Consider the following 18,034-nt stretch of genomic DNA (forward strand, 5'->3'; position numbering starts at 1 on the left):
TGGTGGGTTACAGTCCATAGGGTCACAAAAGAGTCAGACCCAACTTAGCGACTAACACAAAAATACTCCAAGACTGTCATTAGTTTTTGGAAAGAAAGAATGGATAAGAAGGTAAAACAGGATGGATAAAACAAGTGGAAGGGAGAAAGCTCATTGTTGGGAATGTGGTACGAGAGAGGAGAGCTGTGATTAGCAGTTTAAATTCAGGTATGTCAGAGCAGGCAATTTTATATGGAATAAAAAGTTCATCCTGAATTTCAGCTTTATTGATGAATTTGTATTCCGAATATAATCTTATTAAAAATCTCTGCATATGTATCTTAAGGACAACAGAAATCAAAACATGAAGTCACGTACCTGTGTCTGTTTAGGACCAATATCCATTCTTTTAAGAAGGTCATTTAAAAAAGCTGTAACACTTTCCCAGGGGTAAATGCTGTTAGAACCATCCAGCACGATGACTATGTCTAGCTGAGTGCTACATTCTGCAAGAAAAATAGTCAGTCATGCACATCTGGCATCTGTCTTTAGAGGAATATGCAATGGTTTCATGGTTGAAAGAAGCTCATTTTGGAAGATGATGTTCTTCAGGGCTTCCCTGGTGGTCCAGTGGTTAAGAATTTGCCTTGCAATGCAGGGGACGGGTTCAATCCCTGGTCCGGGAAGATCCCACATGCCACAGAGCAGCTAAGCCAATGAGCCAAAACTACTGAGCCCTCATTCTGCAACTACTGAAGCAGAGCCCACCCACCACAACTAGAGAGTAGCTCCCACTTGCCACAGCCAGAGAAAGCCCGCATGAAGCAACGAAGACCCAGCACAGTCCAAAGTAAGTACATAAAATAAACACATAAATAAATGTTTTTTAAAAAAGATGATGTTCTACAAAATGGACACGTTACTTTTAAAACCAGAAAAAAAAAAGAGTCTTTTAAATAAAAAGTAAAGGTGATAAATATTCACTGCATTCAGTAACAATTGGTTTGGGATTCACATCAAGTAAAATACATCTCTACTTAATTTTAATCAACACTGTATGAGTTATCTTTGGAAATTTTTTCAATATTAATTCTGTATACAGTTCTCATTCCATGTGTATTTCAAATGAGTTTATCTTCTTCAAAGAAATTCACCCTTTAAATAAAAACAATGTGACAGCTTTAGCTATGATGATTAAATATGACTCTGTAAAGGTTACTTACACTAATATCAGTCCCAAAAATAGCAGTGAGGTTTGGTTATATATTGGCAAAGCAAACATTTACCTAAATTGGTAATGCTGGTAGCCAAGAAAATACTTCAAGCTTTTTGGTATGCTCCTGTGTATACATATATCTCATCCATTGCTTACACTTTTTAAACATTGAAAAAATACTGCATAAAATCTGTACCTTGTACAGGGGCAATGGAGTTCACGACTTGAAATGTGGGGCTGACATCAGAACAGATTCCAGTTGTGTAATGCAAATGTCCACATCGATAGGCATACAAGGGCCCACATGCCTTTTAAAAAATTTAAAAAATTAAAACCATTAGATTAAAAATTACATAACAGATTTTTATGAAGATTTATGATCATAGAATTCCTAGTTCATTATCCATCATTACTCTTCCTTTTCTTACCAGAAACCCTCCTTTTGGGTTGGTGACTAAAGTTGATCCAAATGTCATGTTCTCCTTTACTTCTGTGACATTGGGAATTGATGTATTAACTAAAAATAGAAGAAACTTTTATGAGAGTGGAAAACAAAGTAAAATTAAGTGTCTTCTCATAAAAACCTTCTGTTTGCTTTCTTCATATCATAGGACATTCTTCTTTTGGTTCAACTAAATAATCTTCGAAGTATTATTAAGGAGTATAATAAACAAGCAAAGGCAGAAAACTGGCTTTTGTCTCAGAAGCTTTGTCTGGATCACTGTCTCAAATACTTTTGCTGAACTGTAAAAGAATGCAAAAGTATCAGCGCAATCAGAACACAGGACAGCCTTTCACACATTTTTTGCTAATTAAAATAAATGAAATATTTAGTCTCAAAATGTAGATACAAAGTAAATTTATACATTTATCTTATATGTTATATCTACATGTTAAAAATGACCAATGACAAAACGATTTCTGGCAAGAAGAAGGAAAATGGGTAGAAGACCAGAAAAGAAAACTCAAACCCAAGATTTTAACCATTATATTCATCATCACAGGGTCATTAACAGGGTTACAAAGAAAACCAAAGCAAGATTAGAGCAGTGGTCAGGATGTTTGGATAAAGACACAATGAAGGGACTCCATTTGACATTACAAATAAGAACATCGGGCCCTAAAACATGCAAACCTGGCCAAAAAGAAGTTCCACTCACATCAGAAAAGGAAAAAAATAAAAAGATTAGACAGGAAAGGCAAAAACTTCTAAACCCTGCTTAGCAGAGTGTTAGAATATTTAAAAGTGGCAAAATTCAAGTTCGAGAAAGACTCGTCTCACTGTTCATGCCTATAATTTTTTCTTACTGTAAGTTTACATGGGAAATGGAGGCAGAGATTGATTCCTGAATGGTCACAGTGACATCCTAATCTGAACATAGTCTTTGTCTCGGAATCCAGTCTGGTTGCTTTGAAAGCACCTGGAACTGGTCTTGAATAATCTCAATTAGAGGTTTTAATACTAGGGTCGAGCATTCCTGGGATGTTAGGAACTATAGCGGAAACTTTCCTATTGTTCTAACGTAGCCAGTCTCCATGTTACTGTTGAAATTCTATTCCAGTTTCCAATAATGGAGGAGTAGCTTCTATCAGAACAACCCTTTTGTAAACAACAACTATAAACTTTAGGAAAAGGAAAAAAAAATATGGAACAATCATCCGAAGGTATTGGAAAACAATCCAAACCAGGCAGAAACTGGAAGAGAGTCTATACTTGTGAGGAAGTTAGCACTAGACGAGTTTCCTGTTTTTGTGTTTGTTTGTTTTCCCCAAGGGAAGGCCTGAGCCAGTGGCTAAACCTCAAATAGGATGCACAGTTTTCCTGTCTAAAAGAAACAGAGGACAGAGAATGGGGCAGTGACAGTAATGTCAAGTGAAGGGGGGGGTATTTTGGAAAGGAAAGCCACAAGAGGAGAGTTTCAATATACACAGATATATTCTTTCCAAAGATCTAAATGACCTGAATCATACATGTGCAGAGTAAACTTCACACAGCCCAGCTAAAAAATTAGAAGAATTGAGTAGAGACTTTAAGGGCTTCCCACTGCTGTTTGGAAATTGACTTCAGCCAAGTCAACTGCCTGCTAAAACAAAAAGTTAAGACTTTTCAAAGACACATAACAAGATCTAGAATCTCCACACTTATAATTCAAAAATTTAATCCAGGATACAATCCAAAGTCACTAAACATAAGAAGAAACAGGAAAATGTAACCTAACTCCAAGAGAAAGGTAATAAATGGAAAGTGACATTGAGATATTCCAGATGTTGGAATTATCAAGTGAGGATATTAAAGCAGCTATTAAAGCTATGCTCTTGAATATTAAAAAAAAAAGGTCATAATGGATAAGCAGGAATTTGAAAAAAACCTGAAAAATACAGCATCTTAAGAAAACCTGCAGAGGTTGAGTCATTTCCAAGGCACTTAATACTGTACAGAACACTGACAGGGTTCTAATTCCTACACAGCTCTAGCAGGAATTTTCTAGTCGTGTTCTAACTATGGTATTTCAATCAAATACGTATATTTCAATATAAATTTACCTTATGCTATTCTCTTTTTTTAAAAATTTAATTTCTCTATTACAATTTCCTTGTGTGCTATTTTCTTAAAAAATACTAAGTTAAATTTTGTGGAGTAAATGTAATGAATAGATTTATTTAGAAAATTTCTTTTGTGTTACTGCCGAGTTTACAAAGGATTCTGGACAATGGAGGCAGTTAAAAGTTACAGAACTAGTAAGACCTCAGTCCATGGCTAGTCTATGATAAATTTCTAAAGCAACTGAAAGGCAGAAGGAATAAATGTGAATGATAAAAACTGAAGAATTTTTATAGATGACTTCTGGTATTTTCTTGAGTTGGTTGAAATTTACCTTCAGTGTGAATGCTGGGCATAGTTTAGGATCAGACTTTAACATTTTGACTTTACATACCTGGGAGATCTAACTTTATGCAAGGTAATGGTTCACTTCGCCCAACTGGACACTTATAGACATCTCCAGTTCTGTGCTTGGGTTGGCCAACTAAAGGAGACCCAATAAGCACCCTGGAAGTTAAAAGAGTCAATTAACATTTTTGAATAATGAGAAACATTTTATTTTTGTTACTGTATGACTTGTTCTAAGATGACTGACAGTAGCTCCATAGACATAATTAGAATAGTTATCCTCAGTAATTTAATGTTATTTAAAATAAGCAGAGTGTCTTCTCCAAATTGCAGATTGATTTAATAAAGAAAAAACAATAAAATATATAGAAGAGAGACTTGAGAATATTTTATTTTCTTGTATCATGTTACTTTAATATATTTTTTATTTGGTGGATGAAAGCATAATTATTGGTTAAGCCTGGTGCTGTGTTAGTTTACAAAACACACATGGAAGTATAAATGACTTTTTCCCCAGAGGAACTGATAATTTCATAGAGAAGTCAGGAAAAAGATACATTAGATCATCAGATTTAATGTTAGTATATGCTTAGTTTGTAAGTACTTAGAAAATAAAGATAGTTATGAGACAGGTTAAAATAACTTATTTTTTAGACAGAAATATGAAAACATTCAAAGAATAATTAATGGAAAAGTATAACCATGATTTATTTTAGTGCTGCAAAAGCCATTTAACAAAGTCCCCTATAATAACTTCAGGAATACAATGGATGAATGGAATTGAATGTTAAAATACTTGTTGGGATCCACAGCTGCTCATTCGTTGCTGGCTAAACAGCTACATCCAAGACACTGATTACTAGCAACCAAAGGACTCTAATTATGTACCCTAAGACTGTACTTTGGGTTGACTTAGTCTATATCTTTGTTAATGACTTAAGCGAAGACACAGAAAGCATAAAAGTATTCTTCAAGTACATCAGTATACCTATGTGGGCATTCAGAAGTGTCCTAACATTCTGGAACAAGAAATTTAAACTAGTAAAATTTAATAAGAACCTATGTAAGTAACTTCACTTATCTTGTGTACTATTATCTACATCAGAACAGAATGTGAAAAATCTGATTTAACAGAAGTTCATGTGAAAAAGTCATGGAAGATTTAGTTGACAGCAAGAAAACAGGAGCCAACAGTGTATTTTAGAGCCAACAAGGCTAATGCGACCTTAGGCTGCACTGCTAGAAATAGATGCCCTGGTCAAGGAAAGTGATAGCCCCTTTGTGCTCGGCACTGTCGGGACATGTCTGGAATCTCCAAATTAAGAGAGACATAGGCACAATGGAATGTATTTAGGAGGCTATGACGTAGACAGTTCACAGCCTGGTAATTTTGTCAGACCAGAGATGCTCAAGGGAAAGTTGGGGAGGTTTAGTGTGGAGAAAAAATATCTGAAGGAGAATTGAAAGGTTGCAAAGGGCTGTAGGTGGATTGGGCATGCCTTTTTAAATTTTTCAAAATTTGAAAGTTTGCCATATATAAAAGGGAAGGGATTTTTAATGGAAATGATTTTTATAACAATTTTAAATATTGAGCTGTTGAACAGAATACCTAAAACATGGTTGTGATATAATGCTGTTGCAAAGCCATTTCTGATATACATAAATAACCATAAAAATGTTCAAACCCTTTAACACATAATTTTTACTTCTGGGAATCTATCCTAAAAAATGACCTAAATTAGGGGAAACAAGCTTGATGCATAAAGATAATGCTTATAGGGTATATATAACCATAAAAGATTAAAAGAAGTGTGATCAACAGCAAGATGAATTAATTACTGTAGGGTCATTCCATAGAATATTGTGCAGTCATGAAAAGAACAATAATTAATAAGACTGCATGGTAGGATAAAAAATTATAATCTAATTTAAAATAAAAACCTACCTAATTTATTGAAAACGTATGACAACTTGAAGCAAAAGATACCAAATTATATTCAATGTACTTATAAAAGCAATGGTAATAATAATTTGGATTTATTGAATTTACACCATTCTAAGTGCTCTCTATGTCTTAAGTGATTTAATCTCCAGAAAATATAGCATGAACTTTGGTGCCAGACTTCCTGAGTTCAAATCATGGTTTTACCCTTTACTTAGCTGTATGGTTTAGGACAAGCCAGTTTTATCCTCTGTGCCTTAGTTCCTTCATCTGTCAAATGGAAATAGTAAGAGTAGCTACCTGACACAATCATCAAGAGCATGAAATGATTTACTATATATAAAATGTTTAAAACACTATGTGGCTCATAGCATGTGCTAAGTGTTGGGTTTTTTATTATCACTAACAGTATCTATGTAGAATACAGGTGCAAAGGGAGTACACCAAAAAACAAATTATATTAAGGAAGTTATGATTAGATTTTAGGGAGTTCCCCCCCACGAACATTTGCAAAAATGTTTGTAATGTGATTGATTAAACTAGTTTTATAGTTAAAAATATTTTGGAGAAAAGTAGTAGACGTGTTATGAAAGTATTTAAGTTGAAACTAGATAGATTAATTAATGTTTATAAAGAACATCCTACATGCTCAGCATTAACATTAATGCCAGGCCCTCAGAATACAAAATGGATAAGACACCATTATTTAGGTGGCTTAAAACTTAGCAGAAGAGCAAATATATAGATGTAGGGTCATTCCATAGAATATTGTGTACTGATAAGGGTTACTTCTTTAGGCGTCTGGGCCTAATCTTGTGAGGAACGTCTCAGAAACTGCATGGAACATATATGAGCATGCCAGGAGCATGGCTGAGGTCCTGATGGTAAATGCTACCAACTCACTAGAGGACAGAGCAAGAAGACGCTGAAGGCTAACATATAGGGGAAGTAACACAGGATTTTAAGAAACGGAAGAAGAAAGTCGGTAGGAGCGATCAGAGAGGGAAAGAGAGAATCCAAAAACAGTGACATCGCAAAAACCAAAGAAGCCAAGACTATCAAGAATGGGAGCCATAAGTGTCGAGCAGACTTCATTTTAAGTCACTTGGCTAAAAGTGAAGGAGAAGGGCCATCTTAATAAACTTGGGCTTCTTTTCTCAAGCAAACCATTCAGGGTTTGAGGGGAGTTTAAATTTATTCTGGAGGAAACCTGATATGGTACAATAATAGTATCCAAGGGTTTGACAGTGGGGTATATGGTTTGGAATTTTGTGTACCTTGGGATGCGATTTTGTCCCTCCTTGTCCTTCATTAAGGCAGAATCTACTTTTCCTCCTGTTGAAATTGAGACTTACTTGATAAAAAGAATGAAGCAGAGATGACACTGTGGCTTCTGAGGATAGGCCTTAGGAGATAGTGCGGACTCTATTGCACCATTTTTTGGAGATCTGAGACCACCACGCCATGAAGAAGCCTCGCCTGGCCTAACGGAGGATGAGAGGCCACGTGGAGGAGTGATGCTGGAGCAGACAGCAAAAACTCCAACAGGGGACTTAACCCATCAGCATGTTAATAACAAAGGCAGGAGGGAAGAGCGGTCATGGATAGCTCAGGCAAATGTGTGGAAACAGGAGCATGTGACCTGAACACGGAAGGTGATGAGGGAGCAGGGGTGACTGGAACAGAGCACAAAGCTTCCTCATAACCTGCAGCAGGAAACTGGACTTCGAAGGGAAGGTTCTGGAGTTTATATCTGAACTCTAGGGCAGTAGAAAGCCCCTAGAGTATAATGATAATTGGAAATAACCTGATATAACAACTAGAGCCATGGCCTATTGTGTATTCTGGATAAGGCAAGACTAGAGTGTGAGAACTCAGCAAGTGGTAGACTGTAGCAATAGGTCAGGACTGAAAACAGGGAATTTGAGAGTCAGCATCAGTGATCCTGGGGTAAGCAGGACACAGGACATAAAGCAATTTTGTATATTTTTCTAGGAGCTATTTGTTCTGACACCAAACATGCAACTCTGGAAAGAACGTAGATCTCACCACTTAATCCTAAGAAAGCCTTACTTTTCCCAGGCTGCATATAAATGACAAGAGACTAGAAAAACACCAGTTTAGAGTTTACGGAATTTCAGGAATCTTCAACATTCTTAAGCCCCATTATCTTGCTCTATTTTTTCTCACAGCACTTAGCACATTCTGACATTCAGTCTACCTGCTTATTAGTTTATTATTTATGTTTCGTTTGTTGCTCCCCAGCAGAATGTAAGCTCCACAATAGCAGGAATTTTCATCTATTCATTCACTCATATATCTTGAGTGACTGAAACAGTGCCAGGTAGAAAATAGGCATTCAATAAATATGTATTAAATGAATAAACTATGACTGCATCAAATGCTGTAAGAATGTGAATAAGGAAGACCTGGTCACTCATATGGCCAACAGAAAGGTCCTAATTGTGAAGTTTTTTTTTTTTTTTTAAAGGCTGGATATTTTGCTTAAGCAGAATGCCACCTAGGCCTTTAGGTGTCACAGGAAGCATTTCCATGGGTCAAGAGTCCAGAGAATCCGTGTTGTTATAGAAGAGAACTGGCTTAAGGAAGAATGCTGGGTTCCAAATCCTGGCCCTGTCACACTTATGTTAAACCTTCGGCAATTCATTCTCCTGAGTCCCAGTTTCCTGTCTAGAAAATGAGGATGTTAACAGTCATATTCACTCAAACGCACAAGGTCAATATGAAGACCCAAAGCACAGTTTCATGAACTATGGACATTGTAACTTTAAATTTTAATGCAAGTTTGCTTTAACTCATTAAATTTAATTTATATTAAATTTCTGCTTTTTATATGACATTATGGCAATGATTTGTCTGAAGAGTAAGAGGATTAAAGAATGGATCTCATGTCAGAAAAACACCTGATACACTCAAAGATCATCAAATTGAGAGAAAGACCTCTTCTCCATGAAGAAGCTCCAAATATGATAAAATGTAATAAACTGAGAAATGTTTGCTATTCATAATAGTCATTCTTGTCATTATGACTGTTCTTATATTTATCTGAAAGGTAGCTGTCCTTGGACTGCTGTTTCATATTTATATATTTTTCTTCTTTAAAAGATAAGTTTCCTGGAGATTGTTTCACATTTACATTCTTTCTTTTCATCTAACTCTTTCTTGATCTCCAAGCCAGTCTTTATCAGAGTACCAAGTACCTCCTGCCAGCCATGGAAAAAAAATCAACAACAGAGTAAGTGTTTGGTCATCTTAGAGAATGAAATTACACAGCGGCCTCATGAGCTGCTGTGTTTTCGGTCATCAAAGGTAGTGGGTAGAAATGAGGTGAACCAAAGAAATAACAAGTTTGGCAAAGAGGAAATTTTAACTTCAAAAGATATTATTAACACTTAAAAATAAATATTATATTAAAATCCATAAGAGAAAATTTTATAGAACTGTTCGTCTTTTTACCTCAAGCTTGAATAGGCTTGGAAACAGAGAATCAGTCACCTGAGCCCACTAGTAAAGCCTACCTGGCACGAAGCAGGGTTCTTTAGGAAAAAGGCGGGCAGCCAATACATTTTGATATATGTTGGGTTGGGGATTGGCTAGGGAAGTATTTTCATCATGAGACTCTACTTTGAAAAGACAGGCCAACTGAAGTCACTGAAGCCCCTGAGAATGGATGCTTGGATTAGCAGACTTCAACCTTTACGGCACCAGGGACCAGTTTCAAGGGAGACAATTTTTCCATAGACCAGGGTGGTGGTAAGAGGATGGTTTCAGCATGATTCTCATTAGGAGCCGCCACCTAGAACCCTTGGATACACAGTTCACAGCAGGGTTCGCACTCCTATGAGAATCTAATGCCGCTGATCTGACAGGAGGTAGAGCTCAGGTAATAACTGGAACGTGGGGGACTACAAATACAGATGAAGTGTTGCTGGTTCACCGCTCACCCACCGTTCATCTCCTGCTGTGCGACCCAGTTCCTAACAGAAGGCTGGGGACCCCTGGTTTAGATATTACTCAAGGGAGTGGGAGCACATGCTAGAAGGAAGGAAGCAAAGAGCAACAGAGAATGGAAAACCCATATCAACATCTCATTTTTTTCCCATCTGTCTGAGACCTTGCCATACTAGAGATCACCACTAACTCTGGAAGGCTTCTGCAATGCTGAGCACATTGGCTTTTCTTCTCTTCAAAGCAAAACTATTAAACCAATTGTATTTTTTTGTGAAATTTTCGAAACCACAGTGCAACTATTTGGATGCTCCAGCTCAGGCTAATCATAATAAACAATGGCTGGATTTAATCAGAGGTATAATGTGTTCTGCTACTGAGAAAACATGTGGTTTCTGAGCCAAAGATATAAAGGTTACACTCCACAGGAAACTTCTGAAAGGTGAAGGGAGATAGGCTGCCTTTTCTGTTAGTTTTTCATGCTTTCCAAAGATATAAAGTAATGCTTTTCAAATATACAGACTGCACGTGTTATGGACCAACAACTAACTTAGGCATACTTGATATAAGATGGATCAGGATGATTTTTTTAAAAAAATCTGAGGTTGCAAAGTTTCCAAACATGACCAGTAGATATGATTTATGTCAGTGCCCACCTCTGGAGAAAATAACAAAATCCATGTTCTCCCAAATATGTCAGTTATTTTATAGTTCATTTCTTAAAATGTCTGCATCCTGTCTGATTTTATAAACACTTAAGAATATACAAACATATACTAAAATTTATTTTGCATGACCAGCATCTGGATATTTTTAGAATGGTACATTGCTACCATGTCATCCTTAAAGATTTGAATATTTAGATATTTGTTCAGTTGAATTTAGTTCAGTTGCTCAGTCATGTCCAAATCTTTGTGACCCCATGGACTGCAGCACGCCTGGCCTCCCTGTCCATCACCAACTCCCAGAGTTTACTCAAACTCATGTCCATTGAGTCGGTGATGCCATCCAACCATCTCATCCTCTGTCATCCCTTTCTCTTTCCACCTTCGATCTTTTCCAGCATCAGGGTCTTTTCCAATGAGTCAGTTCTTCGCATCAGATGGCCAAAGTACTGGAGTTTCAGCTTCAGCATCATTCCTTCCAAAGAAATCCCAGGGTTGATCTCCTTCAGAATGGACTGGTTGGATCTCCTTGCAGTCCAAGGGACTCTCAAGAGTCTTCTCCAACACGACAGTTCAAAAGCATCAATACTTCGGCGCTCAGCTTTCTTTACAGTCCAACTCTCACATCCATACATGACCACTGGAAAAACCATAGCTTTGACTAGATGGACCTTTGTTGGCAAAGTAATGTCTCTGCTTTTTAATATGCTGTCAGGGTTGGTCATAACTTTTCTTCCAAGGAGTAAGCTTAGATATTTGTAGTTCATTTAATTTTAAATTCAATTGGCCACACTGTTTTTGTTTCCCTGATTTTCACACCTTTTCCATAAAATCATTGTAAGCATGGAATGTCAGAATGGAATTAAAATATCTGATATCCATATATATGTTCAAATGCTCATGAGCTTTCGTTCACATTAAAATGTAAAGTCTAAAACTATGGAGATAGTTGTTATCAACTTTACTTTTGTAATAGAGCTCTAATAAGAGTAACAGCCCTAGATAGTGAGTGGAGACTTGAGTTCTATTTTTTGCTCTGGCCCCAAATAGCTATATTTCCCTAGGCGAGTTACTTTAAAAACAAACTTTACTGACGTATGAATGACCCCTTTAATGTATACAAATTGATGAGTTTGGGGATAAGTATATACCCTTAAATCTATCACCACAATATATACTATAAACATATCTATTACTTCCCAAAGTTTACTCATGCCCTCTTTACTAGTAGTAGTTATTATTACTATTATTTTGTGATAAGAACACCTAACAAAAAATCTACATTCTAAGCAAAATTTTAAGTATAAAATACAGTATTGTTAACTATTTGGAGAAGGAAATGGCAACCCATTCCAGTGTTCTTGCCTGTAAAATCCCATGAACAGAGGTGAGGTGCCTGATGGGCTACAGTCCATGAGGTTGCAAAGAATCAGACATGACTGAGCAGCTAACACAGACTGTTAACGATAGGTGCTATGCTGTATAGTGAATCTCCAGGACTAATTCATTTTGCTTAACTGAAGCTTGTACCCTTCGATTAATGTTTTCCTGTTTTGCCCTTGTTTGAACCCCTGGTAACCACCATTCTGTCCTCTGTTTTTATGAGCTTGATTATTTTAGGTTCGTCATGTAAGTGGGATCATGCCGCATTTGTCCTTCATCTGGCTTATTTCACTTAGTAAAACGTCCTCCAGGTTCATCCATATTTTCTTAAACAGAAAGATTTTCTTCTTATTTAAGGCAGAATAATACTCTACTATATATGTAAAACATTAAAAAAACTATTCATCTGTCAATGGACATTTAGATTGCTTTCAAGTTGTGCTTTTTGTGAATAATGCTGCAATGAATATGGGAATGCAGATATCTCTTCAAGATCTTGATTTTCATTCCTTTGAATATTTACCCAGAACTGGGTGAAGTGAAGAAGTGAAATCGCTCAGTCATATCTGACTCTTTGTGACCCAATGGACCGAAGCCTACAAGGCTCCTCTGTCCATGGAATTTTCCAGGTAAGAGTACTGGAGTAGGTTGCCATTCCCTTCTCCAGGGGATCTTCCTAACCCAGGGATCTAATCCAGGTCTCCTGCATTGCAGGCAAATTCTTTATCAACTGCACCAGCAAGGAAGCACTTTTATACAAGCTCTACTTAAAAAAACTCACTAAAAATTATATTAACTACAAAGCAAAAGAGCTCTAATATTAATTTTGTATAGTTTTCAAAATATAAATATGCTTTAAAAAATCATACTAAAGTGAACTTAACCAATATTAAGGGGTTTAAAAGTGTATAAAATTCAGTGAGGTTCATTATTAATAATAGACTAAATTCAATAGGTAAGCAAAGTACTAAAAATATAAGCCTCATGTTATATTATATCACATGCTTCCATATACCTTCTGTTGAATTTCAGCTAGACTAAAACGTGGACAAAGAACCCTTGCCAGAATAACATAATAACAAAACAATGACTATATTGAATAAGGCCCTTCCTTGAGGTCAACCCAGGTTTCAACATAATCACTAACCACAGCTCTTAATATTGTCAAGGATTTTTTCCTTTTTCAATTTCTATTACCAAATGATTAGACTACATTCCCTACCATAAGTGATTCGTTCTAAGTCTCATTCATAAAACAAACTGTAACCAAATAATATTTTCCATTACCTTGTAAGAAAACTAAACAACAAGAAAACCCATTGACTTACCATTTTCCTTCTTCGTTTTCATATTGTTGGACCGTATATCCAAACATGTCCTCCACTGGGCCGCTGAAAGTCATTGAGTTTTTCACATCAACATTGAATGACACACAGAAGCCTAGAACAACTTTAAGAGAGGAAACAAACATCCAGTTACACAGAGTTAACTATGATTCCATTATGTTTTGAATTATTAAGGCATTCTTGAGGTTACCATTCAAAGCTGCTGCTTATTAAAAAGAGCAATGATGCTCAAAGAATGGGAACAACCAGAAAGGTCTGCAAAGGTCTGTATTACTAACTGGAAATCAACCTAAGGACTTTAAAGAACATAAGTATTAACATTTGAACAAATTCCATAGTAATTTAGTATCTGTACCATTCCCAGAACCAAAGATTTCAGAACGCGTGGGAAGGAGCTGGCAGAAACTCATATGACTAACGCAGTCACAGATAGTTTTCCAGTAGTTATCCCTAGATCAAACCATGGCCACTAATGAAATGTAAACAGCTTTATTTTCCCACTTTGACTACAGATGATACAAGCATCACCATTTAAAGCCTTGAAAGAGGAAGCTTTCTCATTGCTTCTTCAAAAAGGAAGGCAAGCTATTTCCACCCAGAGATGGCCTCCTATGCAGGCTTGAGGTTTGCTCTGCTTCCATCTCTGAATCAAGCAGGGGGTGGAAGCTTGTACACTGAGGTCTCCTTATTATGTTGGTGGTGATAGCCTCACAGGTGGAGAGGCTAAATACGTTGAGATTAAATTAGATGATTCATCTAAAGAGTTTACTCAATGCCTGGTGTGTTAGTCACTCAATCGTGCCGACTCTTTGCAACCCCATGGACTGCAGTCCACCAGGCTCCTCTGTCCATGACATTTTCCAGGCAAGGATACTGGAGTGGGTTGCCATTCCTTCTCCAGGGGATCTTCCCAACCCAGGGATCGAACCCGGGTCTCCTGCACTGCAGGCAAATTCTTTACCGACTGAGCTACAAGGAAGGTTGCTGCTGCTGCTGCTAAGTCACTTCAGTTGTGTCCAACTCTGTGTGACCCCATAGATGGCAGCCCACCAGGATCCCCCATCCTTAGGATTCTCCAGGCAAGAACACTGGAGTGGGTTGCCATTTCCTTCTCCAATGCATGAAAGTGAAAAGTGAAAGGGAAGTTGCTCAGTCGTGTCCAACTCTTCACAACCCCATGGACTGCAGCCTACGAGGCTCCTCCGTCCATGGGATTTGCCAGGCAAAAGTAATGGAGTGGGGTCAATGAAGGTTAAACCTCTTCAGTTTTTTGTTTGTTTGTTTGTTTGTAGTTCAGATAATGGAAATCCTTTATTGGCGAGATTCTTTTCTAAATGGGTTCTACTGCTGCTACTGCTAAGTCACTCCAGTCGTGTCCCACTCTGTGAGACTACACGGAATGTAGCCCATCAGGCTCCTCTGTCCATGGGATTTTCCAGGCAAGAATACTGGAGTGCCCTCCTCCAGGGGATCTTCTCGACCCAGGGATCAAATATGCATCCCTATGTCTCCTGCATTGGTAGGCAGTTTCTTTACCACTAGCACCACCTGAGAAGCCCTAAAAGGGTTCTTCAGTTCCGTTGCTGAGTCCTGCCTGACTCTTTGCGACCCCATGGACTGCAGCAGGCCAGGCTTCCGGGTGGTGCCAAATTCTCTCAAATGGATGGTGTCAAATTCCATCTTTGGTACTAGTTTTTAAAGCATACTTGTAAAGTTCCAAAGTATTCCCCTCCTAGATGTAACTAAAAATTCTTCCCGAAGAATATGCTGTTATAAAATCACACAGTATCATAAGGTGTATTGAGATGATTAAATTCACTCTTTTGTGTTTTACAGCTACATGTAGACAGAAAAAAATTTCTTTCTTATTCACTGTATGCTCTTCCATAAATATAACATAAATTCAGACTCTAATTCATTCCAGGCTCTAATTTATAACTTTCAAATTTTGGTAACAATATTAGATGCTTATTTGATGCAGAAAATTGTACATAACTTAGAGAAAATTATTCTTCATTAAAAGATATTCTGTATACTTATTTATAAAGTCTTCTTTTGGTCTCCTGACCTGGAAGATCTCCTCACTTCAATATATTAAGGGCTTAACTATTAAGCCCTCTTATTTAAAAAAAAAATCCCTCATAGAAATAATTATTAAATACTACCCACATTGTAACTACAATGTAGTGAGATTTTTTTGAAAAGTACTTAAAGGCAGGGACTCTTATTCATCTTTCTTAACCTTTCTCAAAGTCTAGCATGGCTCCTTGTACACAAATGGGCAATAACATATTCACAGAATGAAAGATAACACATTGAAGGAGAAAATGTGCCAGTTGTCAATAGACGTGGACTGGAACTACTATTTCATCTTAGTTAAGGAAGACCAACCTAGATAGCATATTCAAAAGCAGAGACATTACTTTGACGACTAAGGTCCGTCTAGTCAAGGCTATGGTTTTTCCAGTGGTCTTGTATGGATGTGAGAGTTGGACTGTGAAGAAGGCTGAGCGCCGAAGAATTGGTGCTTTTGAACTGTGGTGTTGGAGAAGACTCTTGAGAGTCCCTTGGACTGCAAGGAGATCCAACCAGTCCATTCTGAAGGAGATCAGCCCTGGGATTTCTTTGGAAGGAATGATGCTAAAGCTGAAACTCCAGTACTTTGGTCACCTCATGTGAAGAGTTGACTCACTGGAAAAGACTCTGATGCTGGGAGGGATTTGGGGCAGGAGGAGAAGGGGACAACAGAGGATGAGATGGCTGGATGGCATCACTGACTCGATGGATGTGAGTCTGAGTGAACTCTGGGAGTTGGTGTTGGACAGGGAGGTCAGGCGTGCTGCGATTCATGGGGTCGCAAAGAGTCGGACACGACTGAGTGACTGAACTGAACTGAACTGAACTGAAGGAAAACTTTATGGAGATGGAAATTTTCAAGTTAGATTTTTAAGGCTAGGGAGAGATACAGCTTGGCAGTGAGAAGAAAATGTGTCCCAAGGATTTGGAAGAGTCTCTGCAAGAAATAAGATACAGGATGGGACAAATATGGTTACAAGATCACAGAGGGAGATTTGCCTGGCTGGTGTGGAAGATGCAGGAGAAGAATGGATGGGTAGCACAGGTCCATTTATGTACATTTCCTGTTCATTCTTCAAGGATGATGGCAAACAGCTGGTTACCATCTTCTGCATAATGGCTTTTCATGTATTTGAAGACAGTTTTAAACACTGTTCACTCTACTCCAAACTAAATAGTACATGTTCCGATTCTTTCCTCACAGTTTTTTTGAACACTTTCAACAGATTATTTTTGATATGAGAGACACAAAAAATAGTACTCTAAACAGCAGGATTTCTCAGCTTTGACATTATTGACATTCTGGCTCAGAAAATACTTTGTTATGAGGTCCTGCCTGTGCAGGGTAAGGTGTTTGACAGCATCCCTGGTCCCTGGCCGTACGATGTTAGCAGTCCACCCTGAGTTGTGAAGATCAAAAATGTCTCCAGACATATGTGCAAAATCACTGTGAGCTGAAAACAACTGTACTATAGATAAGCAGTAGAAAAGCACTACCAATGATTTTTATCAAAGAAGGTGCCTGAAAACCAATTATAGTCTGCCGACCAGCAGCTACTACATCACGTGGGAGCTTGCGAGGGATCTAGAATCTCAGGCCCTCTCCAGATTTCCTGAATCAGAATCTACATCCCAACAAATTCCCCAGAAAAAGACTCCTGTTCAGGTCTGAGAAGTACAGGTCTATAACATGGTACCCCTCTTTCATAATGTTGATGCAGGTAACAGAATTTACCTAAATTGAAACTACTCATCATCCTTTAGGAATACAAAGGGAAAAGGATTTCCTTTAATTAAGGTCAACCTAATTAAAGAAATTAATTTAAGAGGTCAACCCCTCTTGAAAGATTTTCCCTGAAGTTCATCATCTTCAGTATACACGTGCATGCGTGCTAAGTCACTTCATCGGGGTCTGGTTCTTTGCGACCCCATGGACTGTAGGCTCCTCTGTCCACGTGATCTCCAGGCAAGAATACTGGAGTGGGTTGCCACACTGTCCTCCAGGGGATCTTCCTGACCCAGGAATCGAACTTGTGTCTCATGTCTCCTGCATTGGTAGGCGGGTTCTTTACCACTAGTGCCACCTGGGAAGCCCCATCTTCAGTATAAGCTTCCCAAAGGCTATTCACAGTGCTTCTCAACATAAGACCAAAAGTTTTGGTTTCCTTCTGGGGACCTGTTTGTTTATTCTACATGTTGTGTGGAATGTCCGGGGGTGTGTGCTGAACTTTTTTTTTTTCATTTCCTGTCCTCAGAATTCCACAGGCAATTTGCCCAAAATGATTGTAAATCAGTTTCTTTCATGTTTTCTAAGACACCAAGGAGCCTGAAGCACAGGAGATGACATTAAAAAAAATAGTTTACATCTTGTTCTTTTGATTTAAAGGAGTGCATAAACAATAAAAGTAGCTTCTCGTAAATTTTAGTACAATGTTCACATTGCTATATTCAGTTGTCTTGGAACTTCATGTACTAGAAGTAAAGAAAAATCACACTTATTTTTAACCAAAGTTTAAAAAAAAACCCAGCAAACAGACTGGGGTGGCTTCAGGAGCAACATGGGGAGAA

At 37.7% G+C, this 18,034-nt stretch overlaps 1 protein-coding gene across 1 annotated transcript in view; it reads right to left on the reverse strand.

The window, feature by feature from the left end:
* ITGA1 (integrin subunit alpha 1) overlaps positions 1-18,034 on the reverse strand; it is a 165,845-nt gene that overhangs the window by 88,702 nt on the left and 59,109 nt on the right. The window contains exons 2-6 of the mRNA XM_069556562.1: positions 13,373-13,493; positions 4,132-4,244; positions 1,624-1,712; positions 1,392-1,503; positions 358-485 (exon numbers count right to left, since the gene is read on the reverse strand). Of these exons, the coding sequence (XP_069412663.1) occupies positions 358-485; positions 1,392-1,503; positions 1,624-1,712; positions 4,132-4,244; positions 13,373-13,493 (563 nt within the window). The remainder of the gene's footprint in view (positions 1-357; positions 486-1,391; positions 1,504-1,623; positions 1,713-4,131; positions 4,245-13,372; positions 13,494-18,034) is intronic.

The sequence above is a fragment of the Ovis canadensis genome, chromosome 16 (assembly GCF_042477335.2).
Source record: "Ovis canadensis isolate MfBH-ARS-UI-01 breed Bighorn chromosome 16, ARS-UI_OviCan_v2, whole genome shotgun sequence".
Lineage (NCBI taxonomy): Eukaryota > Metazoa > Chordata > Mammalia > Artiodactyla > Bovidae > Ovis > Ovis canadensis.